The following is a 14,669-nucleotide window of genomic DNA, read 5'->3' as shown; positions in this document are numbered from 1 at the left end:
CTAGTTGGTAGTGCATAGAAGTTCTGCTGTGTCTCAGGAGTTGAGGGTTATAATACAGTGCTGACATCCAGGAGACAAAGTTCAGTGGTTAAACACCCTGAATCCTACAAGGCATTCTCCCCACATTCAAAGGTTGGAATTATCTAGTCTGAAATGGGCTTAATATAGACAGCTGTGGCCATTTTATAATTACAAATAATGTCAGAGGGCTGGCTTATAAAGTAAGATTATCAATAAATGTATCGAGTCATACTGTTTTTGAGACTGTTATTACATTTACATGTTGAAGATTGATAGATAGATATGACTGCATTAGAAAGCAATTGGTAATGTAAGTTAAATAATAATGTCATGTGATATCTGACAGGAGTGATCCAATTATAAAACACTCTACTTATCACATGAGAAATTGTAAAATAATATTTGAATTAAATTTAGTAGTTTACACATGATCGAATATTGGCAGATTCTTATGATAAAATAATAAAATGAGTTTCCTGTTTTTTGATTTACCTGAATATTGGCATTATTAAAAAAGCAAAGGAGTTTTAAATAAAATATTATTTAAATATATTTAAATAACTATGTATGTAAAAGAGAAATTATGTAAATTAGATGATATGCTCTGCCTCCAGACAAACAGAAAAGCATTGGTCTAAGAGTTTCTGTTTTTAAATATTATCTGTTTGGTTTTTAAGTACATATGTACTTTTCAGAGAAAAAAATTACTGAATTTTTGAATTTTGTGATCCCAAATATGAGCCAGAAACACCTATCCTGAAAAATGCAATCGTTTTCTATGTTATCATTAATGGTATATGCTTATGTTTAATAATTGAGGTATCATAGTCATATCTTCATACTTATAGGCATGTGTGTGTCTTCACAGAATGTGTTCTTAAAACATGCATTGTTATGCAGTATTCTCATTATATGAAGACTGTAATGTTTCAGAAACACTCTGTAGCAAGCTGTCTCGGGGTCATGTAACTTTATGGGTCATCTCTGTATATTGACTGAAATGTGCATGAACATAATTCAACACTTCTCTGGTAACCCTGCTATCTTTAATTTCACCCTGACTCCCCAACTTGTGCTAGTATGTGAAATTATTTCTCTGATACTCATGTTAATGCAACAGAGAATACTAATGTTAAGTACTTGGAAACAGTTTCCTGAAGAAAAAGGCTGTTATCACTTCCTAGTTTATAATGTCGAAAGTCCTCTTTATCATTTGGTCTCTGCTCATCTAGATGTGGATAGCTGTTTAGTTTTGAGATGGCTCGAAACTTTAGAACCTACTTAAAATGCAAAGTAGACAGACAATCTAAGCATATTCTTCATTGCTTATTTAATTGTTTTTATAATAAAGTTAACAGGTTTGAGTGAGAAACCTCTGCATCTACATGAATAATTTCTGCTCTAATGTGATAAGCACAGAATCTGGTTTAGGAAAACACACTCTTTGAATGAAATCGACAGTTCTGTAAATCAAGTTTATTACCATACCAGGCATAGTATGCTAAAAATTTATTTTCAAAACCATATAAACAAACAGCAGATGGGGAATTGCTTCTAGACCAGACTCTTCCAAGCCCTTAAACTGAAACTGGTCTCAGAGTCAATATTTTTCAGAAGCTGTCTTATTTCCTTTTCAAGGACATTGGGATCACAACTACCCAATGTGCTCAATCAGTAACTTGTTGAGGGGTCTCAAACACTTGCTCCAAGTGTGAAGATTACAGAAATCAGGCCTGCTTCATATCTTTGCACATTTTGTGAAGAAGAAAGCAGCCTGGCGCCTGAAGTGATGGATGTACTTTATAGAGCTGACTGAGTCCTGTAATTTATGCTGTGAGGGCAAATGTTGTGATATATGCAAATGGCTCTGAACAATAGTCATGCTCCAACTCTATATGGTGTTGTTTTCAAGTAACAACTTAAAAATGTAAATTAATATCAAATATTATGTTCATTGCATCAAAACTGATTTGTACTGCCATTTAAGTCATTACTTAAAAATGATTTCTCTCTGAAAGGATTCACGGGGAAATATTACCATAACATTTTCTAGTTTCAAAAATATTCTGAAATTTTCTGATAGCTCTTTATTGAAAGATAGCCTGGCTTGTTATCGTATTTAAATTTCATCAGACAGAGAGAAATTCTATGCATAACAGTGAAAATGAAAAATTCTGTTTCTCTGGGCTAGTTTATTTAACTCTTCTGAATTACCATAACTAACTGCAAACAAATCAACCTGATTTTTTTTATCTAAATGTTCTGATTAATATAAGTATTATGACAATACTTAAAGATTAGAAAAAGGAAGGAATATAACTTACTGTTCAAAAAACACACATAGCTATTTGTTGATTCTTAAGTCTGTTTTCCTTTTAATTATAATTTTTCAAAAATACTTTTTAAATGAAAACTTGTAGATAAAAAAAATCACATATCCAATTAACCAGTTGCAAAATCTTAATTTCTCATCATACTTCTAATACAATTAGAGGAGCCATCTTTAAAAAGAAGCTGTAGAATTTCACATTGGATATTTTATTTTCATTATCAAATAATTTGATTGCAAATTATCTACCAACAAAAATTAAAAATCCATGAGAGAGTTAGAACTAGAAAAACAATTAACTTTATATCCTCTGTCATAGCTTGTGTTCATTTCCTGCATTTAATCCTTCCACATCCCAATATTTAACTTTTACTTATTATGTTATATACACACATAGACATAAATATACAAACATATGCATACATACACACATGTTATTGTCTAGATTCCATGTATTATACAGGAGAACATATGTATGACCTTACTTACATTAAAAATTTTAAGTCAACCCATCTTCCTGCATTTTATTGACTGTTAAATAGTAAGTCCTTTTTTCTAGGTATATCACATTTACTTTATCCACTGATCTGTTGAGGGACAACTAGGTTGATTCCAACTCTGTACTATATTGAACAAAAGCAGCAATAAACATGCTAAAGGAGTGTAAATATCTCTATGGTAGGATGTGAAGTTATCTGAGTATAAGCCCAGGAGTGAAATAGCTGGTCATCTAGTAGGTTTATCTTTAAGTTTTTGAAAAATCTCCAAACTGATTCCCATACGGCTGTATTGATTTGAAATGCCATCAACTGGGACATATGGGTTCTTTTCTTTTCACATCCTCTCCAACATCTGCTATCAGGTTTATTGATGACTGCCTTTGGGAGTGAGGTGAGGTGGCATCTCAAGGTAATAGTAATTTGCATTTTCCTCATTGGCCGGTGAGATGAGATTGAACACCTTTAAAAATAGTTATTGACCGTTTGTGCTTCTCTGCTTGGAAGCTATTTAGTTCATTCACCCATTTGTTGATTGGTAGGACCATTTGTTGATTGGTAGGACCATTTGTTGATTGGTAGGACCATTTGTTGATTGGTAGGACCATTTTTTAGAAGAAACAAAGGGAGGGGGCATTATAATAATTTGTCTGTATTCATCAAGCAAGTAAGCAGAGTTAGGATCTTCGTTATCTTCGATATTCTGCCTGTTAACTAGTAAAGGTTGCATGCAAGGACATCTTGGGATACCCATCTATAAAGTCTTGCTACCTGGGGAGTCTTAAAGACTGGCAGAGTGCAGAAGAAATTAGCAAATGGCCTTTGAGAGCTTTAAATTTTTAAAAATGGAAAAGATCAAAAGTTTCCGAGGCAAAGTAGTTTTAGGTTGAAATCACATTCTAAAATGCACCTGAACCTGTCTCACTGTCCTTGAGGGAGAAATTTATGTCATGTTCTTTGAAACTTCAAATCACACTGAAGTATCAATGTTGCTATTGGTTGTCTTAGAAACTAGTCTATACCCTTTCTTAGCTTGACAACACATCTGGAATTCAAAAGCAAATAGCTCTTGCAAGGCTGAACACCAAGCTCAAGGCCAAATGCTCCAAAATCTTCTTGTTCACTACCATTTGCTCTGCAATAAAATGGAAAATAATTTTGATTGCCCAGACTCTGGGGCTTTCCTCTGACAGCTCAACCTGCAAGTGGCCAGAAAGCTCCAATTCTGGTCTGAGGACTAGCTCACAAGGCCATTTCCAGTACTTTTAATCAGTGTGGCTTTCTTGCTTGGGAACAGGATATTGCTCACTTAAATTCTTTCCACAGGGGAAGAAACAATTTTCTAGGCCCATTTCCCTGAGAATTGCTTAGATCAAGGCTGAGTTGTTTAAAGTAAATTGTTGATAAGATTGTGGGAATGCTAAGATCTTTGTTCCTAGAGGCCTGAGATTAAAAATAAATAAATAAATAAAATAAAAAAGGAGGAGGGAAAGGGCCCAAATTTCAAAGTCTGTGTTCAAAAGAGCAGGCCCCTTGTGAACTGGATTGTATGTTTGAAATCATATTTTTATTAGATGCCAAATGACCCCAAGGACATTTCAAAACATGATACCCAGCAATCCATCCCTGGGTTCTGATTTGCATGGCCTCTTGTGCCTCTAAAGGCATTTGATGAGTTAATGATCAAAGGCCTGAGGAAAATCTGATGGCAGAGAGCAAGGAGAAACAGCAGCAACGTCTCTATAACAAACAGACCGAGCAACTAAAGGCCATCTCCGCTAATGAAACGGAAGAAGAGGCCATCTTTCACTGTCGCTACATTGTGTCAAGCAACAAGGCTCACCACCAAAAGTAATTGGGAAAATATCAAGCAGATGAAAACATTCTTTTGCAAAAGAGCTTGTAAACAGAAAGGGAGCTTTAAATCACTGAGCACTAATCATGAGAATAGTATTGTTTCAACAGAAAGTTGAGAGATTGGTCCACATGGGTGCAATATTCTTGTTAATTTTTACAGCGGGAGGGCAGAGAAGTGGCGTTTTAGTGTTTAGTGACAGTAAGTCAGATCTCTGGTGCCTGCCAAGGTTTTGGACATTACTGTTTTGAATGTTACTGTCTTCTCCTACATTGATAGATAGGCTCTGTTTTGCATCCTTGTTTTGTTTTCCTTCCTTACCTTAATTTTCTTTTTCTTTGTTTACTTTAATCATTCTGCCTGTGCAACGGGAATCTATTACATGTATCCTGTTAGTGAACTCAGGATCTCTGGGTAATGAAGCCTTAAATCAGAGAGTGGTATAAGAAGAACTCACACACTGTCTTGTGGTCAGAGGTGACCATGCAAGGTCCACATACCATTTTCATACACATTAACCAAGCCCAACTCCCTTATTCAGATAAAGAATGACTCTTGCCATGTATTATGAGTACCATATACCTCAGAATTGTAACGTAGTTCACAGATTAACTTAGCTTGCAGCTGGTCTGCGCAAGACCTCCTTATTTCCTGGGCAATCTTAAAAGTAGGACACACCTTGCTTTATTCTGCAAGGTGGAAACTCTCCTTTAATAAAGCTCTCATCTAAAAGATGATTTGGGTCAATGGTTCTTCCTTGAACATCCCCTATTCTCTCTCCCTAAAACCCAACATATTCATTTAGGGAACAAGGTATAGAAGTGAACTAATTTGGTTTACAGCGGAAGGGGTGGGGAACAAAGAAACATGGCTATCCCAGGAGGGTCTTAGTGACTTTTGTCTTCTTATTCTGCCATTTTGGCATAGCAACCCCAAAGGACTAAGACTCATTCCTCTGTTCTTGGTTTTGGTGCAGCAGACATGTCTGGTTTTCCTTGCACCTCTCATGTCTCTGACTTTTTTGATTGTTTCTCCAGACTTTTAAAAGTTAAATTTCTCAAGAATGGATCCCTAGCCTCAGGCTCTGCCTATTCTCCATTTTCACTGGTTCCTTCTATATTTTAGTTGTCATTTGCCATTTGAATGCTTCTTATTCTACAATTTCTCTCTGGACTTCTTTGCCCAGCCCACTTCAACTAATGCATACCTAGCATCTGCTAATTACTCAGGATTCAGTTCGAATGTATTGAAAATGTTACTCCATCATAGAAATCTTGTCAAAATGTTTGTCTTTCTCACACTGAACCAAATACATCATGAAAGTAAAGAATGTGCCTGTTTTAGTCACTATTTTATTGGGGGGGGTGTTGTAGGCATGTAGAGAGTTATCTGTTGAACAAATCAATGTGTATAAAGAAAGGAATGAGCATGAGTAAGAGCAGTGTATGGAGGACTGTGAGTTATCAGAGGGAGTCTAGATTATATTCAAAAGAAGAATGAACTGAATTGGTAAGGCTTTCTCTTGAGTCAATCTAGAAAACTAAGTTTCCATTCACCGTGTTCATAGGCAGAACTGCAAAGATGTCATCAGAACAGAGAATGCTCTTGTATGTTTACAATGTGATGAAGCCAAATGGAGAAAAGCAATATGGGAAACATGTCAGTGTCAGGAAAACACAAAGGCAGTTAGGAGCACATGTTAGATCGGCTTGGTTGGTTTTCTTTTTCTTTCTCTATCTTGCCATATGATTTTTATAAAAAAGTAAAGGTATAAAACATTTTAACAAAAATAAGGCTTATTTATAATAAAAACAGCATTACATTTTTTTGCCCACGTTATGCTTTCAAACTGGGAATATAATGATGGCTAATGTGAGTTGTGCTAAGAGTATAATTTTTGCTGTAAAGGTTTTTATGATAAGCTAAGTTGAATGTATATGTGCACTATATATGAATTAGAATATTTATTTAGGAAAAGGAGTTCTTTTGCCTCTGAGTATAATGTTTATCAGCAAATACATCGATGATATGCTAACTATAAAACATATAATTTAATAAATCAGATTCTTCTGTCAAAAAGACTTAAAATAATGAAGTAAAACATTTTCTTTTATATTTATGGACAACTGTGATTGTAAAAGACAAGCCTTATACATGGATAGAGGTAGGATACTCAAAATTGTATGACAATAGTTGCCATAACATTTTCTGAAAAGTATGGGGTGAAAACAACCACTGACTTATATATCAGTTTTCCTTCAAACTACAAAATATTCCCTAGTTTGTAAAATGTGTTTTGGTCAGCTCTGCACACTATATAGTACAATATAAAGTCATGCTAAGTAAAGTTAGAGATGCTTTTTATTCAGTAAATGAGTGTCCTTACAGCAAAAAATGATATGGACACATGCTACTTTATATTCTAGTGATGGCCAGTGATCCTTAATTTTGATTTTATATTGTTTCTCCCAATCTTTGTGGCTATAACTCATATTTTACAAAGCAAAGTCTTTAGTCAAGATTATCAGCAATTAAAAAAAGTTGAACATGCCATAAAAGTAAAGTTTCTATCGAAAATAAATTAAGAAAAAATGTATCATGGGATAGGCAGAAGACAGGTATCTTTCAGTAAAAGAGGTTTTGCAAACCTTTCAATAGGGTGTTTCTTTCAAGCCAGTTTTCCTGGACTGCTTGTCTGATCTATATGCTTGGTGTGGGTTTTCTAAGACTAGCATGTGCAGTTGGGGCAGTCAGTCTGCTATTGAGTGTTATGCTAAGGAGGTAATGAGTCCCTCGCCTCTGAGTTTTAAGTATCCCAATGGAATGAGTTATTAAGTCACTCCTGTTTTATTTCTCCTTCTCCAAATAAGAAGAGACATAGAAAAATAATCATTTTACATGGGTAAGTAACATGATCATTTTAATGGGGATTTAAGAAATATTAGCCTTAAATTTCATGACTTTTGCAAAACCAAAGGGGACCTTGAAAACAATTCAGTTTACACAGTGGAGCTTAATCATCATCTCAGCTGTGCCTGCTCTGGGCTTTGTGGTCTATATAGTTATATATATATATATATATACATATATATATATTTATATATATATATATGTGTGTGTGTGTGTGTGTGTGTGTGTGTGTGTGTGTGTGTGTGTGTGTAAAGGCATTAACAGAATCATCCAGAGAATATAAACCAATTACAGGTTGTTCCTAGTTTCCACTGTACAGGTGAACCTTTAAAAGTTCCTTAAATAGCATGTGAATGTAAAATGTATTCAGAGGGAAGAAAACCAATGGAAGAAAGGGGCAATAGTAGTAACACAGATGCTGAAGCTTGCCCGTGCAGGTAAAAAGCTTACCCTATGGAAACTTATAGTTAGCTTCCTCCAAGTTATGGACATCTGATTAAGGGATGGCTATAACTTCAGACACCTTCGTATATTATTAGTTAGCACTACATAAAGTGCTAACAATGTAAAAGGCATCACAACAGCTACTCTACCATTTGTTATCAAACAATTTCAAGGAATAAACTTATTATTGTTCTCTTTAGAATTCAGATCAGGGTTTATTTTTTGAATCAAACTATGTACACTTTCTAAATAATGATTAACATTAAAGAGTATTAAGAGTATATTCACTTGGTCTTAGTAACTTCAGGCAATTTAAGACAAATGTATCCTGAATGAAATTTGCTAAACAATGTGTCTTCTGAGGCAGCTTATCAATCAGCAGGGCATCTGAACAGTGGTCTAGTCATCTGCCTTTATCAGATTAAATATCTGATCTAGTCAGAGGTCTCTATAACCAAGTTTGGTCCAGTGAATAGTTGATTTATTTGGTAACTAATCTGACTAGTAATTGATCTCTTCTGATTGCTGACCCAATCTACGGCTTACCAAATCAATAATTCCCATCAAATCTATGGTTATTGATTAGGTCAGTGAATAAGTTAATTCAAATTTGACCAATTTACCACCTATAAAAGAGTAACTTCTGTGAGGCTAGATTAATTACTGTGATCAGTTTCTAATAGATACCTATATCAAATCATGTTGTATACCCCAAAGACTGTATGTTTGTCTCATGATGTCCAAAAATAGGCTAGCAAAACTACTGATCAAATAAACATATTGGGAATTATCTTGATGAAGACATTTTATTATGTCTTTGATTCTTATCCATAACTGTTAGTGTTTTATAAAAAGATATCTATGAGTATTTTCTAGCCTAAATATAAATTAATGATATATTCTATAAACACAACAACTTTAATTCTATAAGATTAATAACTCCTTATTCATGTAAAATATTTTATAATATATATAGATTAATTAATATCTGTTTTCAGAATCATTTGTCAAACTAAATTATGTTTCCAAAGATTACCTCAACAAGGTCATCTACCTTTGTAGCCCTTTGCAATTTACGAAGATTGTTTTTTCCATAAGGTCATCAATTAAATTGCATCATTAGCTACCACTTTAAATAAGTGCTAACTGAGGCCGTGAGAAAAGTGTTAGGAGTGGTGCACAAGTGTGGTAAGCAGGAGCAAAAGCTTCTCATCTTTGTTCAGATTCATATTACAATGTGACAAACTATGGCCAAATTGTCTATAACTGTCTGCATTTAGTTTTAGTATACTTGTTTCCTTACTCCCTAGAAGTGCAGTGTAAGGAAGTGAATCCATGAATGGTCAGAATTCATAGACCCTCACATGGTTACTCCTACAAATTTCACATGTTTATGAATATTCATATATATATATGAATGCAGCTACACTATGTTCTGAAAGTCTAAAGTGGCTGCTCATATTTTTAGGCTGGCTGTCAGTCATCTTATTTACATACCTGTATGTATTCAAGAGATTAACATGGAGTATAATTCTTGATATATTACTCCTAGTTCGAATGTTATTTGCATGGATTCTTAGAGCAAAATATTTTATTTCTTTTGAGTTTTAGATCACTGCAAATTTGGTAATCAAATTTTGGCATGAACTATGGACTTAACACTAAATTTTATCTATTTAATCCTTTTGCTGTCCTATAGAATATGAAATGTCACTTTGTACTGAGTGAAAGAGGAGACGATTATGAAGACCACTGTTTATTTTTTTAAAGTAACTAATGTTTTTGAAATTACATTTCAAAAGAATCTTGAATATAACAAATCTTTGCCAAAAAGTTTTGGCAAAGCTTTGTTTTATAGCAAGTCATCCTTGTTAAAAAAAATACATTTAGCATCTAATATCATCGGAAGGTATTTTAAATCTGACAATTATATATTTCATTGTAATTGTTTACATCAAAATTTAAACTATCACTTACCTGCTTGAGTTCATGTTCACAAAGGATTTCATGTTGAAAAGAGCCATATTAAGTAAGCACTGTGTAACAAGCACATTGTTTGCTTAATTTTTCTTTTACATAATCAGATTTTTACTGCCAGAGCACTTGACGTGAATTCCAAATATTTGGTATTATCTTATCAAAGTCAGTTTTTATCAAGATGAAGCAAGTCCCCAAAACAAGTCTCACTTACTTTGCTTTAGCTTCTGCATCCTCGTATGCTTTGTTAGAAACATCGTCCAGTCCTCCAATCAAATGCTTGAAAGAGCTGTCAGAGGAAAACCAGAGTGATCATGTTAAGTCCTTTGTAAAGCAGAAATGATGCCCATCAGTCATTCATAGTGAAATGATTTAAAGCCGTCTTTAAAAAAAAGTAAATTCAAACAATCTAGGTAGATTGCTGATAAACACACCAGACAGCAGAATCTCATCTGATTGGGTGATAAACTCTATGAGGTCAGAGGCCTTGTTTATCTGGTCGCCCTCTGTAGTTAATACCTAATCACATTTGGTACCCATGTCTGGCAAAAACAGATATTGAGCCTACTGGGTGGAATAAAATATAGACTATGCTAAATGTGAGTCAATTTCTTATCAAGCTGATAAGAACAACAAAACCTGTCAATAAAGGAATGACAAGTCTGTCAGTTAACTAGGATTCATTTTTATTATTTTCAATGGAAACTGTAAAAGGCAAACAGTAGTTGCATCTCCAATGAAAAGAAAACAAATAAAAATAAGAGCAAAGAAAAATAAACTCATTTGAGAGAGTGAAAATAAATTGACTCTGGGATGAAGTAGAAAGGTTAACTACTTAAAGCCATCTATTCAGCATTTACTGTATATCTAGAACTTTCTTTAGATTTATTTTATATAATGAAGTATCATGTATCATATGCTTAAAATATAAAATGTTATAGAAAGCATAACCCAGTGGAAACACACATAGTAGAATTATCCCTGAAATGTACTGAATACAAACAGAAACAGTAACTCCTTTACACACAGTATTTTGGCAATTACTGATATAGACTGGATAACAAACAGAAAGTCAAATAAGCCTGTCCAGACTTCCACAGAATAACCAGAACTTCACAGTCTCATGTGGTTCTGGTAGTGCCTCACTGGAGGGAATCGTTTACTTTGGTCAGGTTCTTGGCAATATCTTGTCTCTGGTGCCTACTTGCTTTCTTCTGCTTCATCCAGCTGCTACAATATTCTGTCTGCACACACAGAACTAGGAAACTGTGGGCCAAACCCTCTGAAATAGTGTGCTGAAATGAATCTTTCCTCTCCGAAGTTGTTTTTTTTTTTTTTTTTTTGTCAAGTATTTGATCACAGTAGCAAGAGCCATGAATATGCCTGGCATTGCTCAGTGTTACAAGTACTGTACAGTGATGTTGTTAGTATCACATCCATTTTATTGGTGTGCTTAAGATAGTCAGAAGGTCACCCTAAATCTCAACACCCAGTAACTGTGATGTACTATAGGAGCAAAGTGAGCATTCTTTCCTATTAAAAAAAAAAAAATCAATGCTACAACCCCTATCCAAAACACCATGCTTAGAAGATAGCGATGAAAAACTTTAGTGCTGTATAGGCTTTTAATGGGGAGTCTTAAGGAATTATGTAGAGTTATACAGTTTATACCTTTATAATTTTTGCATACATATGTTTTTCTGTGGTTGCATGTGTACAGAGGCTGATGCAAAGGGTCATCTTTTTCTAATGTTATATATTGAGGCAGGATCTCTCATTCCTTAAAGACAAAACTTGACTTGTTTCTTCTAGCTAGCCAGTTCTCTGAGTACTCCCTGTATCTTCTTTGACCAGGGGATACCTGATGGGCTTCTTTGCCATCCCTGGATCTGTGTAGGGGGCTGAGTGACAGCTCTCATACTTACATGCTGATCACTTTACCTTCCTTGTGTTCTCCCCTGGTCTATCTGTATGATTCCTTTTTGGAAATGCTGGGAGCTGAATCCAGGGTCCCTTAAATTCTAGACAAACTGTATAACGCTGAATCACATCCACACTCTTTTCATAATCTTAATCTCTAAATGACATGCATTTTGTGCACCAAATAATAAGTAATGCAGTCAGTCTGTGAACCACAGCAGAAAATTTGACGATTTAGAATTTAAAGTTCCTTAACTGCTTTCATTTTTAATTACTTTTTGCAAAAACTATAAAGAAGACTAGGGCAAGAGAGGACAGCTGTTATCTCAGATCCCTGGTGGTGATCCATCTGGGAGGCTGGGTCACTTCTATGCTGTGCTAAATATGGTCATGCTGATATACAAAAGGAGACAAAGAGGAAATTCTGAGACACAGGCCCAGGAAATTAAGAAACGTATTCCAAAATATGAAGTTTAATATAATGAACTTATTCATTCAAACTGAATAATAGCAAGTCTAAACTTTCTCAAAAAGTTATCAATAAAATAAATGATAACTGTAATCTCTATTATTGAGGAAAATGCTCAAATGTGATTTGAAACATTTTCCCTTTACTTGGTTCTATTTTTTTCATTTGTGTTTTTGTTAATACTTTATTGTAATTTTTATTTATTTTTTTAACTTGAATTCCTATAATTTTTGTTAGTTACATTGAAGCTAGAACCAGGGAACAGAAACCTAAATTTTCACTCAATTAATATCATAAAATGTCAGCTTTTTTTTATTCTTTCTTATTGAAATATGTTTTTTCACATAATATTTTTTTCACATAATATGTCTTGATTAGAGTCTTTCCTCCATCTATCCCTGTCACTTCCTTGCCACCTCTACTCTCATCTGGATCTAGTCCATTTCTGTCTTCCATGAGAAAACAGGCTTCTGAAGGACAATAATAAATAAAACCATAATATAACAAGATAACACAAAAATGAACACAGTGGAAGTAGACAAAACAAACAGGAAAAGAGCCCAAGAGAAGGCACAAGAATCAGAGACCGACTTGTTTGCACATCCAGGAATAACATACAAACACTAAACTAGAAGCCATAATATATACACAAAGGACCTGGTACAGACCCATGCAGGCCCGCATCTACTGCCTCAGTCTCTGAGTTCACATGAGCTTTTTTCATGTTGATTTAGAGACTCTTGGGTTTTTGGTGTCCTCCATCACCCATTTCTTACACTCTTTCTGCCTCCTGTTTCACAGGGTTCCTGAGCCCTGGGGGAGGGATTTAATAGGAATATCCAATTTTGGGCTGAGTATTCCAAGGTCTCTCACTGTGCATATTGTCTGGTTGTGGGTTTCTTCATTCTTGCATCTACTAGGAAGGCCCTTCACCATTGGGCTGTATTCCTGGTCATACACTCCTTCAAGAATACATAACATATGTGTGGATCCTTGTCGAACAAGTCTTTTAGGACACATTACTATAGGTGATTGTGATGGTTATTCCTGGTTGTCAACTTGACTACATCTGGAATTAACTAAAATCCAAATGACTGGGCACACCTCTGAGGGAATTTTTTTCTTAATTAAATCATTTGAAGTGAGAAGATCCACTTTTAATTTTGATCTTTGAAGTAGAATGATAAACCTTTATTATGGGCCACACCTTCTGCTAGTAAGCGATATAAAGGCCTTGGATAAAAGAAGCTTCCTCTCTCTTTGCTTGCTTGCTCCTGCTAGCAAGACCATTCCACCACTGGCATTAGAGTCTACTTCTTGAGAATCCCAGCATATTGAAAATCAGCTGAGACATCCAGCCTTGTGGAGTGAACGACTACTAAATTCTTGGACCTCCGTTCACAGGCAGCCATTGTTGGACCAATTGGAGCATAGCCTGTAGGCCATTCTAATAAATTCTCTTTCTCACCATATATAAAGATTTATTCTATAAGTTCTGTTACTAATGAGAACCCTAACTAATACAGTGGTAAATGACTTTGTAAATATTTATTAAGGTGTTATGGCATGACTTGACTAATAAAAAGACCTCTGTCATCAATGCTCTATTCTGAAGAAGATCTTAGTAAGATGTTCTGGCAACCTTAGCAACTGAATGAGTAGAACCCACAAAACATTTATCAGCTATAAAAACAAGGAACTAAAGATAAATGACTAAAAATCCTTAAACTCATAGTCACATGTAATTCATATTTTAGTGATACAAACTAAAATAGCCAATTGCATATATATGCTAGATTCAATTTCAGAGGAAAGTGGGAAGCTATTATTTTGTGAAAATCTTTACCTGAGGCTATCTCAACAGCAAACCTCAGTGAATTCATGTAGCTGCATACACTTTCATGTTAATCTTTCCGAGAAGAGAATCTAGTTTTAATAAGTTAAGCAGGGGCTGGAAAGATGGCTCTGTGGTTAAGAACATTGGCTGCTCTCGCAGAGGATTTGAATTCTTAGCACCCACATAGTAGCTCATAACCATTTGTAATTCCCATGGGGGGGGGAGTCTGATGCCTTATCCATGCCTCTATGGGCACTGCACACAATGACATATAGACATATGTGCAGGTGAAGCACCCATACATATAAAATAAAAATAAATCCCTTTAAAATGTCAAGGCAAGATTCTTTTTCTTCTATCATCTATCTATCTATCTATCTATCTATCTATCTATCTATCTATCTATCTAT

General features: G+C 34.8%; 1 protein-coding gene and 1 long non-coding RNA gene across 2 annotated transcripts in view; one reads left to right on the top strand and one right to left on the bottom strand.

The window, feature by feature from the left end:
• Positions 1-14,669, bottom strand: part of Prkg1 (protein kinase cGMP-dependent 1) — a 1,042,192-nt gene that overhangs the window by 98,369 nt on the left and 929,154 nt on the right. The window contains exon 9 of the mRNA XM_028764010.1: positions 10,248-10,322. Within this exon, the coding sequence (XP_028619843.1) occupies positions 10,248-10,322 (75 nt within the window). The remainder of the gene's footprint in view (positions 1-10,247; positions 10,323-14,669) is intronic.
• The window catches only part of LOC114618311, a 74,416-nt gene that overhangs the window by 20,168 nt on the left and 39,579 nt on the right, over positions 1-14,669 (top strand). The gene's annotated exons all lie outside the window — the stretch shown is intronic.

The sequence above is a fragment of the Grammomys surdaster genome, unplaced genomic scaffold, assembly GCF_004785775.1.
Source record: "Grammomys surdaster isolate TR1022 unplaced genomic scaffold, NIH_TR_1.0 141, whole genome shotgun sequence".
Classification (NCBI taxonomy): Eukaryota; Metazoa; Chordata; class Mammalia; order Rodentia; family Muridae; genus Grammomys; species Grammomys surdaster.
The sequence above is the reverse complement of the archived record's forward strand: the minus strand, read 5'-3'. Positions and strand labels throughout refer to the sequence as shown.